General features: G+C 40.7%; 1 protein-coding gene across 2 annotated transcripts in view; it reads right to left on the reverse strand.

Annotated features, from left to right (window-relative positions):
• Window positions 1-131: 131 nt before the first annotated feature.
• The window catches only part of rims3 (regulating synaptic membrane exocytosis 3), a 34,624-nt gene continuing 13,336 nt past the window's right edge, over window positions 132-21,419 (reverse strand). For both annotated transcript variants that reach the window (XM_019275444.2, XM_010757192.3), the window contains exons 3-7: window positions 7,990-8,131; window positions 7,794-7,906; window positions 7,107-7,208; window positions 6,855-6,994; window positions 132-6,287 (exon numbers count right to left, since the gene is read on the reverse strand). In XM_019275444.2, coding sequence (XP_019130989.1) covers window positions 6,075-6,287; window positions 6,855-6,994; window positions 7,107-7,208; window positions 7,794-7,906; window positions 7,990-8,131 — 710 coding nt within the window. In that variant the 3' untranslated portion in view covers window positions 132-6,074. The remainder of the gene's footprint in view (window positions 6,288-6,854; window positions 6,995-7,106; window positions 7,209-7,793; window positions 7,907-7,989; window positions 8,132-21,419) is intronic.

The following is a 21,419-nucleotide window of genomic DNA, read 5'->3' on the forward strand; positions in this document are numbered from 1 at the left end:
TGTTGTTATGGCAATCTAGGCAAGATGGACATGAGTAAGGAAACACACATAGTTTGAGTAAAATACACATCTGAGAATTGTTTGTGATTCAAATAAACTTTATTGACTTTGCGTCCAGATGTCAAAGGGCATGCAAATACAGGCTTCTGAATCCGAAATTATTTTTTTTCCTCAGTTTGGTTCTATTTTCTTACAAAACTACGTGCACCTTAAGTAATCAATTCTGCAGCGTACAAACCACAAAAATACCAGTTTTACATTATCAAATACTGCACATAGAAAACATTTACAAAGCACAGGTATAAAATTACAGCTCCCTTTTTCTTCTTCGCCACAAACAGCATCCTTTCATCAGACGGTCTGCTATGCTTTGCCCTTTAAAACGTACTCTCAGTGGAAAGGTTAAGGCCAGTTAAGAAAAGACAAACGCTCATCTACCAACACCAGCAATCCAATTTAACTTGGCTGAAGGTTTCAATGCTCCCTTGAATCTTTCCATTTGATTCCAAGATGGGAATATCATTGTGATCCATTAAATATAACCAAAGATTAGGTTTATCTTTAAGGTTCCACATTCAGCCATCAGTTCAGGTTGTATTCTTGTTTTGTGCTTTGCTGGGCTTGATAAAATGAAAGGTTGTCTTGACAGTGGGGAGGGGAGCTACAGTGGCCTTAATATTCTTTGACAGACAGCTAAAAGGACAAAAAACGGCTACTCATGAAACTTGTGCCTTGATTAAAAGACAATTATAGATGTAGATGAAGACAAATGGGCATATTCAGCAGCGAAAACTCAACTATTTGCCCATCAGCTCTGAAATAATGTCTGTTTTGTTCTCGTTGACAGCTGCTACATTGGCAAACAGACATATGGAACGCATGCTTCATTAGACAACAAAAGTAAAATAAAAAACGAAAGATAAAAAAATAAAATAATGTGTTGCTCATGGGGGCCACCGTAAAGTAGCAGTTATTCACAATACAGTGCATGCTCTGTTGAGTGTAAATTGCTTCTGGTGTTTGAAAATGTGATTCGATTTTATATCGTATCTGACCGCAATCAGCTGATACGGATTCGGCTGGAGGTTGCCACGACCCAACTCTAATGAATGAGAAAGAGACCAGATGTGAAGAGCAGTGGAGGCTACAGCCAGTGGTTATTTCCAGAAGAAGTCCATGCTACTTTAAGATACAGCATTTCTTTTGATATTGCACTGGGTCTAATTGACTTCAACCACAACTCCCCTCTTGTCATTATCATAATTATTATCATCATAATCATACCATCATAAAGATTAAATACAAGAAAATCATCAGAGTAACCATGCTGCAAACATTTTCTAGTTCAAAGTACAAAAATCATAATTCCATCAGCTTGATAAATGGGTAAGTTAATCAGTCCAGGGGGGAATAGCAATCCTTTCTGTTTGATGCCGATCAGCAATTTAAATAAATAAAAAAAAATGCATTTCGCCAGACAGAGTTCATGCTTGTTTCAACCACAGAGCTGTTTAAATGAACACACAAAGAATATGACATACAGTATACAGTACAGTAAAAGTAGGGGATACCTGAACCAATGCAGGAGAGATCCCTGGAAAGTCTTCAAAGAGACGGTATAGCAAACAAGATGACAAAAAAATTACACTCAGTTCTGGTGTAAGGATTAAGAAATACATTCATAAAACTATACATATAGACATATATAACTTCAGTACAATATTTCAAGCAAAATACATTTGTCAAAACTTTCAGTTGTGTGCTACAATAGTGAAGCAATGTCTCCTACACAAAATAAGGCCATTGTAAACCGAACAAGCCCTCATTTTCGCGAAAAATCTAAAGGCAGGTTTTGTCCACGCCGCCTCTAGGAATCTCACTCTTCTTTCTCTAAATAATACCTCTCTCCTTACAAAAATAAAATACGTATTTTAACATAGCACTCGAGACAATTCAGGTTGATTGAAGATGCATTAGAAAAAGTTTTGCACACAATAAAACTGAGTTGGAGAATGCTCAATGTGAATTTTACAAGGAAGCAAGCAAGTGTATGGGTTTATATTCCAAGCAACCACAGCCTTTGCTTTTAAACCTGAGCGGAGCCATGTAGAGATACTGTCTAACTCAAGCTAATACAATCTTTACCTATCTAAGACACTGTTCGCCAAGCTCCACATGCTCCATGCTGTTTCCCATAAACTGCTTGTACGTGTCTGTAATCAACACTTTGGTTAATCCAACAATTTAGCTGACCTGCTTGGATGCATCTACTTTCACACTTTTAAAAAGTCGAAGCCTCAACACGGCTTTGAAAAACCATTTCCACTCTCTCCGACAGCCTGCTGCAACTCTGACCTGCTGTTCGTAAGCATCCTTTTTTTTTTTTACTCACAAAAAAAGACTGTGTCCAAATAAATAATGACCATGTGATGAGACAATGCATGTTAATCATGTGATACTACAGTACATTTGTTCTAATATATGGTAAATGCCATGACAAGAGAAAAAGGTGTTAATGTTTCATTTCTGAAAAACCCTGATCCTTAAGTTATCTTGACTGTGGTCTACAACTTGAGTTTACAAGTGGTGTTTTTCACAAATATCTACACATTTAAATCTCTCACTCACATCTTGCCGCCCTGCCACTCATTATAACAGTATGCATCACGCGGTACGATAAATACACCTCAGTCAAAGACATACACCCTCGCTACACTTTGATGAAAGGCAATATTGCAACTTTCCTTTTGGTTGCGGGAATCAAAATTTCGCAAATGCTCTCTGCACTGAATAAAAACACTTCTTATAGGATTTATATATATATATATATCTTAGCATTGTTTCTTCCCCTACTTTCCATCTTCATCTGGTAATGTTTAGGGCTACTCGATAAACAGCAAAGTGACATATACATTTGTATATAAGCTCCAAAGTATTGGAAATCACATGGAAAAATATTAACAGTATTTACGAAGGACCAAACATTCAGCAGGGACGTTATACAAGTCTAGAAATTTCTTTTAGATATCTGTCTCGTTTTTTGTTGTTCTATGTTCTTTCGATGTATTTTCTCTCTCGTCTACCAAGATTTTTTCATGTTCACAAAAGGCGCGCACTGAAGAGAATGTGTGCAAATACCAAGAGTATAAGTCCTTATTTTTACATCATGCCAGCTGTGCACAAAAATAGATACAAATTAATAAGGTACATAAAATTACTTCATATACATGACCATTACAGTTACAGATCAAGGAATAGCTCCAAAAGATACAAAGAAATTGGAACCAGGACCTTGATGGTTCTTTTAAAAAGGGTTGTACATGATGGGAAGGTCAAAACTGACCATCTTCTCCCTCCCATAAAATTCAAGAATGCCAGAGATCCCTTTATCCAAAGTTCAAAGAGCATTGAAATGTGAATTCTGTTGGTCTGAGGTGCTGAGAAGACAAAATGCCTCGGAGTTTCCCTTTTTGCAGAAGGACGACGAGAGGAACGAGCTACAGAGCAGCAGCAGACGATATGCAGAACATATGGACGTGATAAAACCAAATGTGAGCTCATGAACGCGCACAAGCTTTGATAGCCTATAGCTAGAGACTATTATGTCTCTAAACATTACCGGAATACGACAGTCTTTAGTGTCATTATCCATACACAAGGTTTGGTGTTGGTCTCAAGACAGACAGATTCAAAATACACTAAAAAAAAAAAACAGCTGAAAAGAAAAATACATGTTCATCTTAAAGAAAAAAGTTAACACCAGTAGTTCAGTTTGTCCTGCTACTCCTCTGCTATCATGGAAGGAGTCAACCTAACACATTTTACTTAAACAGCCGACAGGTCAGTCTCACCTTGTGTTTTCAAATACAAATAAAATGTCTTCACATAATAAGGACATCTGCGCAATTGCTCAAGGAAAACATGCCTGGGCTGTTTTTCTCAAAAAGGAGATGCTAAAAGCATTTGTTCGTTTCAAGAGGTCAAAATTGTTGAGTTGGATTGGAGTTGAATTATTTCTTTAAATAACACAAATGCAAAAGTAAATGCTTTGTCACTCTGAGACATCTTTACAAGATGTAAATGTGTTTCAAATGCACCTACTTACTCATTTTGTCTTTTTAAATAGTTCTAAATATAATTTGTTTGTCAAATAAATGACTGTGGTGACCGCTCAGATTTAATCAGCAGCAGAACTGACCTGTTTCGGCTCTCGTAGTGGGCCTTCGCACTGAAATTCAAAATATCCTCGAGTTACATTTCCATGCTGGCATTCAAACAAAAGATTCAGATGCAGTGTGACCAAATAAAATAAAAAAATAAATAAACAGGTGGTCAACCACTGCATGTTTGTAACACAAACATAATACATATTTTACAGTAAAGTGCCATCTTCATTACATACAGCCTGACAGGAAATATGAAGAGTGACATATTGCACCTGAAACAAGTAAAACGCCCGTACATGGCAGGTTAACAATCACCGTAAATAGTCAGATATCAAAAAGAAAAAAAAAACTCATCTGGAATCAAATACACGTTTAAACATTTACAACAGGTTTAGTTACAGTCAGTGTGACGGAGAGGGGTGACCACAGAGAAGGTAGGAGGGTTAAAGGTTGTAGTTGGTACCAGTTGTGTGCGTGTTTGCCTTGTGTTTGCGTGTTTGGCTGTGATCTGACCACACGTGGCGAGAGAGACAGAGGCACGCTACTCCCTTCATCGGTTAAGGAAGGGGTGTGACAAAAAGATGACATCACAATGTGGGAAATCAACAGGAAGTTCAAACAAGTCTAGGTGCTGGTATATTATATATATATAAATGGAGAGAGTGACTGTGCCACTCCCTCAATGTCAAACACAAGAACCCCATACAAGAGCTGGACACGCTTTCCAGAACGCCTTTGTGCTGAGTTCCCCGTGTGGTACAACAGTCCTTTTATGCTCTAAAGATGAAGGCAGGATCAGAAATGGGTAGCTGGCTGACTAATTTGCTCTCTTCTTCTGCAGATGGCCATGACAGCGCTCTCCCCGTCAACCCCATCCATCCTTCTCCCTCTGCTCAGTGCGGTGCTCTTTTCTCAGGACGCATTGCAAAATAAAGTGGCGCTATTACTCCTGTAACATTGGTCAAGCTAAATTAAAAGATTGAAGCACTTTAAAATGTCTCTACGAGGGTTGCAAGCAAACATGCAGAATGCAGCCGACACATACATAAACACAAATAAGTATTTAACTATCTATTTATATATATATATGTATATCTATATATAAACTCTGCCCTGTGAAAATTATAGAATAGCAGTGTTGCTACCTCACATAATAGCCATTATGTGAATATCCAAGCCTGTTTCCCAGGTGTGTTTATGTGTTTGGCCTAGCGTTCTCAGCTCATGTGTGTAGAATGAATCTTCTTTTTTTGCATTACATCTAAGTCATTGACTCTGCTACATATCCATACTTTATATTGTATACTAGTTCATCTACTACTTATAGTAATAATAACAACAATAACAATTGCTTTGGTTTTAAAAAATAAAGTTTTTTTTTTCTTAGTTTGGCATAGAGAGTTTAGAAACTGGCATCGGGATGGCCCTGGGATGAGTCGTGCCACGGAAATCTGGTACCTTGGAATGCAGAATATGGCACCCGGTGGGTCATTGTGTCGTGTTGAAATGGGAGAGTGAAAAATGCTACATGTTCTGGTAAATCATATCTGCTTCGAGTTGAATTTGCTAAACTTTTTTTTTTTTTAAACTCAAAACACTGATCACTAGGTGATATTATGGACGTCGAGTGTAATGTCCGGTATCAGATATGGCAGCGTGTCAGTGTGTGTATTCATGTGGATGATCGGGTGTTTGCACCTATATGTCAAATGTGTCTTCCTGCACAGATGCACATGAGTATGTATGTGTGGGTGTGTGTCTGTCTGTGTGTGTGTGTGCGTGTGTGTATGTGTGTATGTGTACCTGTCTTGCACTTGCACAAATACAGTCGTTGTGTATATACAGTACGTGTGTCCATGTCTACGTGACTTCTGCCTGTGCCCGTGCATGTGGGTTTCTACTGGGTGTCTAGGTGCATGAAGGGCTGGTGGCGCTCTCCAGGGAGGACTGAGAGAGGCGTCTGGTGAGGGGTCCGATGCTGGGATCTGCCAGAGAGGAGGTAGGGAACAGCTTGTACCAGCCACTGACTGTGGCAGACAGGTCCAAGTCCTCCAGGAGGATCTGGGCCATTCCCATGAAGCACTTGTGGTCCATACGCCCGTAATCCCCCCACACTATTACCTAGAGTCAAGATGAGAATAAATTAGACATACAACACTAAGATCTGGATTTACACTTTTTAAATGGATAGCTTTAGAAGGAAGCTGTCATTTAGCTTCATATGCCAGTTTTGGTTATTCTTCCCACCTAATAGGAGCTCGTTTGGAAAAAGGTGATGGCTAATATCAGTCAAATCCAAATAAACTTCAATAATACAGTGATACAGTCAAAGTTTCCTATTTCAGGCAGACATATACAAATTCACTGATGAAAATGCCGAAACCATGTAATGTGACACGTCACAGCTAAGAAACGAAAGAATCCTGACAGTTACATATTTCAAATACAGATTTGTGTGTTTTACAAATATCTTGAAATGAGGAATGCTTATAAGGGTGCTACAGAAAACGTAATTAGACTCAAAGAAAATTCTTCAGGCCAGTCAGTTTGCTTTGATAGGATATGGTGATGCTTAGATCAGATGAGAAAACATATATTATGTTAGACATTTATTGGTGTTAACTTTGTGTTAATGGGTGGAAAACGATCAGGGAGACAAAGAAAACTATAAAAAATAAATTGACATACCTGTAGGACTTTGCCCTGAGGACTCTCATCAAACAAGAGAGCCTGCTGGTAGGTGGGGTCCAGATTCCTCTTCACTACTTTGGTTTTCTTCTTGGCCAAGCACACTCCGTTCTCCAGCACATACACCTTAACGTAGGTCGCTGCAGACAAAAGCAACAAAACACAGTGAAACTCCGACATGGGAAACACACTGGACAAAGGAGCGTAGTGAGCAGACTTTTAATGGAGTGGGTGAAGTCAGCTTTAGAGTACCTGGTATGTTCTTGGAGCCCGGTTTGGCGGTCAACCCTCTGGCCTGGTTGACCTCCACCTCCAGTTGCCCTCCTCTGTCTACCATGCCTACATGGACATCCCCTGTAGAGGTGATAAAAACAATAATAATACATGAGGAATCTATATAATCGGAATCAAACACTTCAAACACCATGGGGTTAAGTTAACTGTGTTTTGCTATAAGCGTTTGGTACACTGGTGGTTGCAATGGCTAATATCTAACTGCAGAGGGCGACACAGAGCTGTAACTGTCACAACCAGCGTTGGAGCACAGTTCTGTTGTTTTTCACAAGCAATGACCTTTGCATGAAAGATTTATACCTCATGCAAGAATAACTTCATCCATGCTGAGTGAATACGCAGTATTATGCAGTATTTTTAGATGCTGCTGCGCATCTAATGGTTTATAACAGGCTGTGTATATTTGTTAACTTGATTCGCCATCATCTTCGTTTGTGTTCGAGCTTTTAATGCCTCTGATTGTGGTGATTGTGATGACTGGTTGAGGCTGATAGGTGATATGCTTTTGTCACTGTTTTAACAGTCCTAAATCTACAAGAGTGAAAGAATCTCATGGAATCTCAGAAATAATCAAACAAAATTAGAGATTGAGGGATGGATTGAAGTGGAAAAAAATGGTGTTGCTGGTCGTCATTCTTTGCTTACCCATGGGGGGTGTAGCTAATGTTTGCCGGCCTACGATCTGAGCGGGGCCTAGTCCATCCAGAAAGTCACTGAACTGGCTCTCAGGCCCCAGGCGTGTAGTAGGGAAGACAAATCTGGGAGGGAGGAAACAGAATAGTGATGGATGGATACTGTATATGGATGGATTGGTGGATGACTTGCTGGTTCGGATACTCACGTTCCATCAGAGCTGTTTGAGTTGGTGCTGCCGTCGGTTGAGTCCTTGCTGCCCTGCCGTGTCACTCGGTTCCTCATTTCCACGGCAATGCCGGTCTCCGTGCTCCGTCGGATGGTGCTGCGAAGCTTCTTAGTCCCACCATCTAAAAAAAAAAAAAAAAAAACACAGAGGATCATAGCTCCTGCTTTAAGCGGTCTTATTTTTAACAGGATAATCCACTAAGCATAATCAGAGCAAGTCGCTGAGCTGTCTGATAAGGAAGTCAGGTATTACACCGACCAGATAAGCCTATCATTGGTACTTGTAGCATGTATCTGTCCTTCCTTCAAGAGAAGTTCTTTTTGGTACCAAGTGTACAAAAGAAAACAGACTGAGAATGGATCTGTCTGTCAAACCTTTTCATGCCTGTGAAGCTGGCTGCACAAGAAATATCTACAATGTTTGCCCTTTTTAAAGCACTCACTGGAAATAAGGATAAATTCAGGTTGGCCTTGAGAACAGCCGTCTCTCTACTATTTATTTTGAAGCAAGTTCACTCAGGCGAGGAAGGCAATCTCACCTAATTTCCACTGAGACATCCCCGCACTATTGGAAGATCTCCACTTCCCAGGTTTTTTTTACTACGGCCCGTTTTAAACACACTTTTTACAATGGCTTGTGAGTAGGGGGCAATAAGTTTTTTAGGGGGGGGGGGTGACTTGTGAGCTCTGACTTACGAGGTAGAAACACATACAATTCGGTGGCTTGAGGGAATGCTGTGAGTGCTGGGGTAGAAAGAAAGTCAGAGAAGCTGAGCTTGAGAAGGGGGGGGGGCGGAAAGAGGGAAAGGTATTTAGGGTTTATAGCTCTGCTGACGCTAGGAGAAGGGGAGTGAGCTGCAGAGCTGCTAACGCCAGAAGAAGCTTTCAGGGCATCATCCCCTGTAATGACACACTGTATCTCAGTGTGACTTGACATGCTGAGTTCAAAGTAGCAGGGCTCAGTCGAAGTGATTCAGGATATGACATGTGAGGCTGCGCACTCGTGCAGTTTTAGCACACGGCCCTTCCCTCATCTCTTCTATCGCTCCCGTCTTTGTCTCGCTATCCTTCTCGCAAAACATTACCCAGATTTCTCAGGGTACACATTTCACATTTCCTTATATTTTATACACAAAATAACTATATAAATATATATACATGTGTACTAGAGGAAGGTGCTAAATGTCATTTGGAGTTAATATTAAAAAATTCCAAACTCAGATCTATTTAATGTAATCTACAGAGACACGTGCATACATTCACACACAAACATCATGCCGACACTAGACAGCAGTAGCGTCTGTGCATTCACACCTCGGTGCATGTTTTACACACACACACACACACACGCACACTGCACGTGAGGAGTAAGGGTGACATTTCGTCAGACGGGAGTATGAGAAAGTATGAGAAATGAGAAATTGGTCAACAAAGTCTAATTTCAAGGACTTCCCTTTGAGAGGGTCTTTCTAGGCTGGCAATTTTTTTTTAATCCTGCTGGGATTTAAATTCTTGAAAATGTCTTCAAGCTTTCACAGATGTCTCTAAGTTTTCCCCTTCAACTTGTTTATTTGCAGGTAAATCACTTGTTGCCAAAGCAGCAACAAGAGGAACAAACTGACCTAGCTTCCTGTTTCGATGCAGTGTCCATGCAGCTCATTACGACTGCAGTGGCTGTAGAAACTCGTATGCCTCCCCTCTATAGGAGCCCAGATAGTTGAATGCTGCAGTGAAGTCACCAAAGGAGACTTTTAACAAGCGGTTGCTCATTGTTGCTAGTTAAGCGCACACACCCAGGTACAGTGGTCCCACTTCATTAGCCTGAGCAACTCCAAGCTCATTAAGCATCCTCACCATGCCCATCTCATCCCCATGACAACTGCAGACACCCTGCATCATCACCATCACTATGGAGATAACAGACAGCAAACAAAGCCACTTGATAGAGACTTTGGAGGGAGGGGGGGCTGAAAAGAGTCGATTTAACAAGAGGTGAGGGGACTTAGAGAGAGAGAGAGGGATGAAACAGAAGAGAGAGGACAAGCAGAAGTAAGCGCTAAAAGGAAAATGGGTGAAGAGAAAGATGAGAATGATGGGGTCCCATGGGTGGTGGAGATGAGGAAAGGGGTGCTGCCTTCTGCTGCCTTCTATTTATAATCCTGCAGTCAAGAATATTTAAACAGACAGTGTGTGTGTGTGTGTGTGTGTGTGTGTGTGTGTGTGTGTGTGTGTCTGTGTGTGTCTGTGTGTGTGTGTGTGTGTGTGTCTGTGTTTGCGGCATCACACCAAACTCCATGCACTCCTGCTGCCATGACAACCCCTGCCCTCGGATCTCGACCCAGACAATGCCACCTGAGACAACTGGCGCCATGGAGACAGGCTCATCTCCCCCATCACTTTTTCCAAAAAAAAAAAAAAATTAATCTGTTCACAGAAACTCACTGCACTTTAGACTGAAACAAAAGATCAGCAGCATCACTGCAACAACAACAACAACCTGAACTCTTCTGCCTCGCTTGTATTTGAACCACACAGGCCTGCTAAAAAATAAAAAATCATTTACACATCATCTCGGTATCATGACAATCAAAAGTGTCAAAAATGATGGTGAATCTGTCAAAATAAGATTCATACGCATAAGTGGGACATCTCCACTATAACCCAGTCTTAACTTCATAACCACACTTGTTACTCATTTGTCAGCCGGCCCCTCCCCTCTCATCAAAACAGACCCCCCCACAATCCCACCACCACCACCATCCCCCCATGGTGCGAAGCAGTGATCTCTTCCTTCCTATTTAATCCCCTCCTCCTCGTCTGCGCTTTCCCTCCATTCGTTTCCATGGCAATGCCGTCTGCATTGCACCAAGAGCCCCGGCCGGCGTGTTCACTCATAAGCCTTTCCCCTCTTTCTCTCTGTGTGCGTGTGTCTTCCTTCGCTCGTATTGTCCTCTCCATGAGTCTCATCCCATAATCAGCCACCGCGTCTTTCTTTCTCCGTCTTTAAATCTACGCTCTCTCTTTTTTATTTTTATTGTTGCTTTTTATCTCCAGCTCTTTGTTCCCGTGCCGTCTTTCCTTGCTCCCCCTTTTTACTATACATACACTCCTTATGCACTGATTCCTTTATTGTATTTGCTTAATCTGCATTGCCTTTCGTTTTTTTCCTTTCTCTGGTAGTTGCCCAGTTCTTTTGGCCTCCATCCATCTTTATCACACAACTCTTATCTCTTTTCCCGGTCCATCTGATCTAAATTATTTAGCGTATTTTCTCCTCTAGCCAGCCCTGCTGAGCTAACTTTGTTATATAGTGTTAACATCAAACACACACACGTCCTAGAGGAAGTAATTAGAGGTAGTCTCACATGCAGTATAATATGCCATTTGAGCAGAAGCTAGAGCATTACATAAGCTGTTGTGCTTTACCATGCTAGAGGAGAGGGTATCTTGGGTCTTTGTGTGCTACAAGGCTGTTGAAAAGTGTCTCCACTATCATGAGTAATGCCTCGTCCCTGAAGACGCACTCGCAGAAATGTACAGCAATCGCACGCTCAAAACTTTCTTTGTGTGCGTGTGTGTAAAAACCAGAAGTAGATTAGGATGTGAGAAAGAAAGAAGTGGTGAGGATGGAAAGAATTAATAGTGTCAGTGGAGAGAATTAATAGCAAATAAAGGGAAATAAAGGAAGGTGGGATTACTAGAAACGCCAACAATGCAGAAAAGAGCCACACACTGTGACTGCATGGACACCTCAAGCATGATATATAGCTTCTGTGTATGTGTGTGTGTGTGTGCTGAGTTGATCATTAAAGCTGCTCTGACATTTGGAGAGAGCACTGATGAAGCCTTTCTCATTATATGCTGTAATATAGAATGCTGTTTTTAGACTCCCTGGCTGCACTGACATGCCTATTGGATGCACCAGTGACGGCAACGATCCGCCATGCATAGCAACAGTAACCAAGCATGAGTGTTGGAGATGAAAGATCTGTTGTGGTATCTTTATCACCGGACCCCTGCTAAATTTGGACCAAAGGAAGGTTCAAGGTAGAAGCTTAAGACAGACAAGATATATATATATAGATGGATCTGTGATTCAGAGCCACATCTATGTATCATACAGTTATATAATATCAGGCAGTGAGTCAGTGGTTATCACAGTATGAGGCAAGATATTAAACTATGATCACACAAAGCATCACATAACTTAAAACAGACAAACAAACTGTAGCCTGCAAAGTAATAATGTATGTAGATACTCTTCAGGACCCTAACCCTAACTCTTCATCACTAGTGAAGACATGATATAACCCTGTACAGTCGTCCCTCGCTATATCGCAGTTCACTTTTCGCGGACTCGCTGTTTCGCGGATTTTTTTAGTCTAATTTTGCATGCATTGTTTTACAGCTTGCTGTACAGTATGAACGCACATTGTGTTCTGTGTCCTAAATTGGCTAAGGGAGAACCGTACATGTGTTCTGCGTCCTGATTAACTAAGGAAGTACTGTACAAAATGCGTGTAAAAAGCTGTATAAAAGTGTTTTACGGCCTTAAAACATGTATAATAATTGTAAAACTCACTTCGCGGATTTCGTTTATTGCGGGTAATTTTTAGAACGTATCCCCCGTGATAAACGAGGGACCACTGTAAACACATTTGTGTGAAAAAATCACAACCTTGTGTTTTTTGGTGCTTAGCTCAGGAGGGGACTTGTTCATAGTGCCAATACAAAGTCATGACTCCAGTTAGTAGATCACTTAAAGGCCCTGAAAACTTAGAGCGTCTTACCATGAGATAATGGTATCATGCATTATCACACACATTAAAACTGTTTTGGTTGTTTTAGATGACATGATATTTATTTGTTCTATGCTCTTCACACTGAGGAGGTTTAATTGGAAAAGACAGTTTGGAAGTGTGTTTAAAGGAATATTTCATCATGTTGAGAAACACGCTTCATTTATTGTCGGACCAAAACGTAGATAAAACAGTGCTTTTACACTACATATCTCATTCACCCATCCGCCCACCCACACACATTCACACACTGATGGCATTGGCTGGTGGTGCCAACACTGCCGGCTCATCAGATTTTTGGAGCTAACCATTCAATACGCGTTCTACGCATTCACATGCAGCCCTCGGGAGCAATTTGGGGTTCAGTATCTTGAAACATGCAGAATGGATTGGAGGAGCTTTGGATTGAACCGCCGATCATCTTTTTAGTGGACAACCTGCTCTACTTCCTGAGCCACAGCTGCAATGACTCCCAAAATGTCAAACTTTTCCTTCACGAGCACATCAATAGTCTATCATAAGCCAGTTTTCTTTCCTGACCGTTTTGTGTGTGTGTGTGTGTTCTTCCTGAAACCCTTTTCTCTATAATTCTGGCATTCTCTATAAAACCATTTATGGGAAACACTGCCACACTGACACTGTCCACTTTCCTAAGACAGTAATTTAACTCTAACAGTGCGTGCAAAAACAAATAAATGTGGCAGAGAGTTAAAGCGTAGCCTAGTATACTAAGTGTTACTCTGTCTTTAATGATATTACATGGGAGTTAAACAAAACTAATCTCCTGTGTTGTCTTTGTGTGTGTGTGTGTGTGAGGTGGGCTGCTCAGGCGGGGACATAAGCCAGGGAGTGGACAATGCGAGGCGATTAGCCTTTCTAAGCACCATGTTGCATCGGAAATGATTTCTTCAAATCAAAAACCTTCATGTATGGCAGGATGTCTGTCAGGGAGTTAATATGCCACACAGGCTTCTGTCTAATGACAATTAATTACAATAAGGAAAGGAATAATCTAATATGGACGTAATTTCCTCTTGGTGACTAATGGGCAAATGATGCAAGATGGTCGAATGGTTAAAAGGGAAGAAGCAGATGACATTTGGCTGGAAATGAACAAAAATGTAAAATATTTCATAAAACCTGTTGCATATCATAATATCTGGCAGCCTATACGGCAAAAACAAAATAGTTTTTCTCATGTATTAAAAGGTCCAGTGTGTAAGATTTAGGGAACTGTCTATGGCAAAAAATGGATAATCCTGATTTCCAAAAAGACTCAAATGAGTGTATATTTACAAAAAAAAACATTTGTTGTGGTACTGTATTCAACCGAATATAGATTCGAAGGGATTAGCAAATCTTTGCATTCTGTTTATTTCATGTTTTATTATGAGATATTTCCCTTTCCATCTGATCTAATTAAACTGTTCTCCAGGAAACGGTGTCAGTATATTCACTTAAGCTAAATAATGAAGACATTATCACTTGAAAGGAAATTAAACTTAGGTAAAGAAAATTTAACTTACATTAAGCAGAAGGGAAATTATCTCACCATCTTGGCAGCTTTGCACTCTCTGATTTAGGAGCAAGTAACATTTTCTGTCTCTAAACTAAACAAGATATCTTAGATATCTCAAGATATCTTAGATCTTGGATGTTTGCTGCAGTGCAGCACCCTTCCTCTGCCATGACACAGATTTAGAAATCAAACTTCAGCGTGTGTGTTTGTTCTTATGCACCAAGAGCTGATCTTCAGTCCACCTTTTCTTTCACAGCGCCATACAGGGGACGCCGTACAGCTTGTGTATTTTCTGTGTTGGTGTGTGTTTATAGCACTCTAAGCCTAGAGGAGTGGTAAAGATTATAGGCCTTTTATGCAGACATTGACACAAACACAACATGGTGACTCACCTCGCACAATTTTGAGCTTGGTGACACTTTACCGTCTGTTAAAACCTAAGTGCGCTTGCTCATTTTCGACCCGGGTTGCTAAATCTGAGGGCTCTTACTCTATTAGCACGGGTTGCCAGAAAAGCCCTCCAATACAAGAGATAACACCCCAGCTGGCTGAAAACTCTGCCATGATGTATAATATAAGAGGAAATATTCCATGATTTAATCAACAGAGTGCAACTTTGAGTGGAGAGCGGCAGTGGAATAGCTAAACATTTGGAAAATATACTTGTTGTGTGTGTGTGTGTGTGTAAGAACCATTTGGAAAGTCACAATGTTGGGTGATTGTGATCTATCATAGGTGAGTGTCAACTGTTACTGGTGTGATATTAATTCCTGGAGATTATATATATATATATATATATATATATTCCTTTAGTTGCATCAGATTCTAGGTACAATGTTTTACAACTGAGATTACTCGGTCGAGAAGCAGTGTTTTACACGCAAAAGCCAGCTACACACATTCATATGTGCACACATAAGGTGGTATGGTGGTATAGAGGTACAAAGAAAGACATTCACAGCTGAATGGTTCCCAAATCTGTCTGGCTAATAATAGAGCACGGATCATGGAGGAGTCGAAGGAGGGGTGCGGGTGAGATTGAGAAAACATGATAGACGTTCTGAGTGAAAGTGAGAGCAAAAAAAAGATGGAGATGAAGGGAGGAGAGATAAAGGAGAGGGAAATTAAGATGTCAGTGAGCTGGAGGAAAAACACAAAGAGGGGGCGACGAGGGAGTATGGCAAGTGGAGAGATGGGAGACAGAAAGGGGAGAGAAAGTGATCGCCGGTCAGCTTAGCTGGTGTTTGGTAGCCTCTAAAAGCGCCTGTGGGGAGGAGAAAGCCTTTATAGACATGAGTAAGGTTTCAGTTTGTGTGTGTCAGGAGAGCCAGTGACTCAATACGCTTCAAAAGAAAAATGAGGCGGTGGAGCTGGAGGTGGGGTGAGGGAGACAACAGAGCGGCAGTCTCACCTGAAATAGCAGCTCAACACACAAGGAGGATTTTTCCATTAGTCATAGCGAATATGAATAGCTATCATGTGTAGTCATCCTGTGAAACAGCTATTATTATGAGAGGGCAGTTCAAGTGTTGCCATAGCTCTGATGCTGCAGAGATTCTACAACTTCCATTGATACTATCTAAACGATTCATAGCTTCTTCTTTTTTTTTATCCAACTGTTGCTCATTTTGTTCACAAGGCTTCTGAGACATCTTGATATGTTGGGAGTTTCTCCTAAGGGGTGAAATTTTTCCCTCGAAGGATCCGATCACCGTACGCTTTCCAACATGTTTGCCAAAATTCCTGAAGTGTGTTTCCTAGCTGTGACTCAGAAACAGAGCTAGAGAAGTAGGGCATGAGTGAGTCACCCCGAAAACACCCTAAGAGTACTAAAATGCCAGGTTCACTGTACAGTCTAGCAAACAAGTACAGGCTGTTTTTAACCAGTGGATGTAGTAGTCTGTGACCTTTTATTGTGTTAATGTTCGGGGTCGATCACTATCTTGTGCTTAAATGTCATAAAACCACCAAAATATGATACACACATCTTCAATAATGAGGGAAGGAAATTGTTGGAATTGAAAAAAAAAAAGCTCAGGAGAGCTGCAGTATTTCTAACGTTACATAAGTGAACAAAGGGAATATGTGAACACACGGCATAGCACTGTTTAGAGAATACTGTTTTAGTTAGTGGTATTGAACTGTGTCTAGAGCTGATACACCAGCACTCTTTACTTATTTTGGAATAGAAACAGAGACTGCAGAAAATGTTATCCATGGCTATCTCCCATCTGCATCACATCAGCCTGTCTTCCGGAGCCTATCTCAATGTGGGGAGCGCAGTGTTCACATTACAAGGAGTTAGAAAACCACAAAGACTTTTCATGTACACGGACTATCTGTCCGGGCAAAGTGATCAAAGCAGAGCTTAGCTAAACATTGTCCTGTCAACAGAGTTACATAGTATCAACACTGGCTCTTTGCTTATCAGTAATAACCGGAACTGAAGGCTAAAATTAACGTTCGCTAAAATAGTTTTAAAGACCACAGCCATGCCTGTTACTGTTAGTTTTGCTAAAAGATCCAACAAACCCATAATTTGATTTTGAATTTTTTCATTTAGTATCAAGATCCACGTCTTTGCCGATATTTAGATTAAACCAGGAGGTGGAAGAAGCAGTATGTCAAACATGGCGGTGGCCAACCATATTTTTCGGCTTCAAAACACCTATGTGTGACGTCACTCAGGCTCTGTCCATTATATATACACTTTCATTGGCTAGTACACAACACTGCACACTTATGAGCTTAGCAACAGGTTGTGTAAGCTGTCTTCACATTAGCAGAAAATGTAACCTTGAGTTAAGTCAGGCTTTCTGGTCTTAAATATGAGATATTTGTTTTATTTCGGTCCTTCCTTTTGTTGTTTTATGAATAAAATCCAATTTGAAAACTAAAGCTAGCCACATTTTGTCATTTATGTTGCTTCTGGGGCTGTTTTTGTAATTGCATAAGCTTTACATTTACTGTACAGAGAAATAAAGCTCACATATATTCCTTTTTTTTAGCCATTGGAATTAGAAAACTTAGAAAAAATTAGAAGGAAAATTAGAAGGAAAAAAATGCAGTGACTTCTTTCATGGTTTGTGACACTCAATCAAGCACCATTAACCAGTAACGTGTTATTTTATTGAGAAACAAATCAGAATAAATCTTAACATTACTGGCAATGGTGAAAGCCCCTTCACATAGTGAAACACTCTTAGTTTGGAGCTAGAGTAACAGTCAGCCAACTCAAAAATATTTGTCTAACAGTACACCCAGAAATGTGGCTGCTATTGGTCTCAATTTAATAATCAAACTAACAACTGTTCTCCCCCGGTGTCAGACATTTTTCCTGTCTCTCTGTTTCTTTTCTGTGTCTCTGGTGTTCTTCCAACAGTATCTGCAGCGCCGCGGAAATAAACAGGCAGAAGACAGAAAGATTTAAATAAAGAATATCTGACGGAATTGAAAAGCGAGGTCGAGAAAAAGAAGAGGACGGGTGTTGAGTGGGTTGAAAGAGCTAAATGGAGCAGAAAAGAGTGAGGTGATTGAGTGTGAATGCGCACCAGCAAAACACATGCGCACACACAAATATATACTAACTGAAATGGGGGCAGAGGGTAGCTCAGAGTTGAAGCCTTTTACTGGGACACTCACCAGAAACACACACAAACAGACACACATCCATGCCTGGTTTCCTTTAATCTAACTCCCCCCCGGTGCACTGCATCTCATCAGTGGCGCTCGTTTCTGTGCGAGCCGCGTCCCTCCGTGCAGACTGACAGTATACTGGGAGCCGCTCCGCTGCCTCTGTTTTCACAGTCATGGATAAACCTGCTCAGGAGATAAGACTGTGTTCAGCAGAGGAGTGACTCACCCATTAAACCTGGGAAACCATTTGTGTGTGTGTGTGTGTGTGTGTGTGTGTGTGTGTGTGTGTGCTTTCTCCTCACTGATACTAATAATAGCAGGTAATACATAGAACACAGACAGAACCAAAATGCCATCCCGAAATCTCGCCCATTACAAAACCTAGAATAATGAGACAATGACACAGTGGGAGTTGGGGCTATGAATGGAATTACATGAAGAAAACTGAGATACGTTATGAAAGAAAAACTGAAATAGCATCAAAGGAACTAAATATGGGAGCCTATCTTATACAACTACACCAGTTTTGTACACTGATACAACATAAAGGAATTGGTCTATTATCTCCTTGTTGTTTTTCATGTTCATTAGGTTTGTGCTACACGTCTACTCTTTGATGCAATGACCAACCTCACTTTAACACATCGGCGGGATATTGATCGAGCCTCTGAAGCTGTGGCACCATATGAGACACAAAATAAATGATGTTAAATAAATCTGATGAGTTATGGCTCCCTAAAGCTACAAGTTTCTGTTTGGAAACACGAGAGGGCACAATTAAATGTCATCCATTAACACTAAGAAGTGTCAGCTGCTGTCTGAAAATGTTGACAAGTTTGCAGTTATTAAAAAAAAAAAAAAACCTGTCCTACTTTAGGTTTCTATAATCAGTGTGTGTGTGTGAAGATGTTCGAATTGGGTTGTGTGTTCAGTTGACATACACATACATGATGTGTCAATCAGTTCACGCATGTAATCTTTTTTTTTTTTGTACTAAAAAACAATTATGTGAAGTTATAGTTTGTTTTCCTTGTGCTGTCACCTTGTTGTGGTGAAGAAGCTTATGGGTGCAAAGACCTTCGGAGCTGGGTGTATTTTCTCCCAAGAGGGTTAAGTAGTTTGTTTTCATTCCATCTTTATTACAAATGTTGTGAATGTTTCGTTACACCCCTAATGACTGGCTGTAAAAGGCCAGAGCACTGGGCGACAATCAAGCCATAGTTGCTGAAAGTGTAAAGCCCACTAATAAAGACTTTAATATCTGAGGGGAGATAACTGTTTTAACACCTCTACTGTGTGAAAGACACAACACTTGCTTTGCAGTGTGCAGATTACGTTGGTTATTTTGAAAATAATATGCAATTGTTGCGTGGACACGTTTACGAAAACACTTCCTTGCTTGCATAAGATGTTACCGGGAAAGATTCTGCTGATAGTTGTAAATTAACTGGATCCAATTCACAAAATGGAGCACGGCTAGAACATACCCTGCAGAAACTCTGACACAATAACAACACCATAACCACATTACCGCCTAATAGCGCTTTAATGGTGAGACGCTAACATATTCACCCACTGTCTCAGTTCGCTTTGTCTTTTTTACATCTTTGTGTCTCTATGAGCCGCCTCGGTGCAGAGTCACTTTATCTATTACTATTTAGTCATCCACTATAAAGTTTATTATTTAGAGTAGGCGGCAGAGAGAGATTCTTTGTCTCTGGATAGAAAACTGTTGGTGATGTGATCTTAAAAGTCAAAAAAATGCTGAAATATATTTAAAATAATTAAAGCAAAATCTGATTTTGTGGGATGCTTATTCCCACGACAGCATGTAACAGCAAGTCATTCAATGATATCAAATATCAATCAATTAAATAAAGGTCACAAGACATATGGTCAGTTGGTTTTTTTTTTTTTTTTTTTCTGCGTCCAAAATCTAAATTACTTCCCTCAACCTGTGGCTTATCTGCTATTAGGTAACCAACTGGATTTGGATTTCATACAGTAGATTGTATTTATAGCTTTTTGTTCCATGTGATTCACATGAATAATTTTCCCAGAGCTCCACAACCTAGCAATGAATGTGAGTGTATGAGATACAGGTCTAAAAATACAGCTTTGTGTTTATCAGAAACACTGAAAAAATATCTGCCAAATCTTTCTGTGCAATTGCCAATTTTATCAAGACTCAGAAATAATCTTAATCTGTTAATAATCCAAACATGTCCATGGCTTGGTCTGAAACAGATGCATTGTTTTGTTGTTGTTTAACAGAGAATCTTTGAAGCTAGGTCTGGAACGGGGTCTGGTACCTGGGCCGACCTTCCCCATCAGCCAATCGATCGCATGTGTCACTCGGAACATGGAGCAGTGACAGCCGACCAGATTGGGCCGTTAATGATCGCCAGGAAGGGACACAGAGAGGACCCTAATCGAACTTGACCGAGGGTGAATGTTTGCCCGTTCATCCTTCTGGGTGACCTTCTGTCAGTCTGTCTGTCTGTGTGGGTCACCCATCTAATTACACACACCCTTTTTTTTTTGCCTCTAGCTGGTGTGAATTATGAGGTAGGGAAAGCAACAAATTAGGATAGCACATATCGGCCTCACTGGGTCATTGAATAAACAACCTTGTTTGTCTCTTGGAACAGGCAGGGAACAACTTTATAAAGTTATGAGGACATTTTCTTGGTGAACAGTGACATAGTCTTCTTGTTGGAGAAGAATTCATGTAAAATACCTGGATTTTGATTCAGGTTACACTTTTTTTGCCTACTGGATGCAATATCTCTGATCTCTTTCACTAAAGTCAGAGGTATCTTTTGGAAACACATCTCATAACCTGTTGTGGCCAACATAGCAAAAAACTACCATGCAGGAGCTGAAGATTTTCCCCGCTGTAGCAAGCAAAGATTTGGTATGGATGGAGGAGGAAGGAGCGGCGCATGATACTGTGATTTTTGTTCCGGGCGCGATGTGTTCCTCTGGCAGCTGAGAACATCTAAATTTAGACACACCCCTCGTCTCCCCTTCCTCTTCTCCACATCCTCAGCCCCTTCTAGCCTCCTCAGCCACACTTTCCCCTCCATTGTGCTCTCCTCATCAGCACGAAACACAGAGACATGAAAGCCCCCATGGTGAAAATATCGACAGCTCTGCCTGCGTCAGACAAGTGTCAGCCGTGCATGAGTGCGTCAAGCTCTTTGTGTGTGTGGAGCAACAGCCATCTCAACTTGATGCTAAAAACAGGTAATGATGGCAGATTTAGCTGTGTGTGTGTTTGTGTGTACGCCGCCCATTAGCCATACAGTGACCATGTTAGTACTGGCATGAGAACATGTATGTAGTAAACTCACATTCCTCTAAAACTGACCTTTTCTTCTCGATCTTTCAGCATTGACTGCCTGCTCTTATTATATTTACCTAGTACAATCATGATCCATGGAAGAAGTGTTA

Source organism: Larimichthys crocea, chromosome XIII, assembly GCF_000972845.2.
Source record: "Larimichthys crocea isolate SSNF chromosome XIII, L_crocea_2.0, whole genome shotgun sequence".
Classification (NCBI taxonomy): domain Eukaryota; kingdom Metazoa; phylum Chordata; class Actinopteri; family Sciaenidae; genus Larimichthys; species Larimichthys crocea.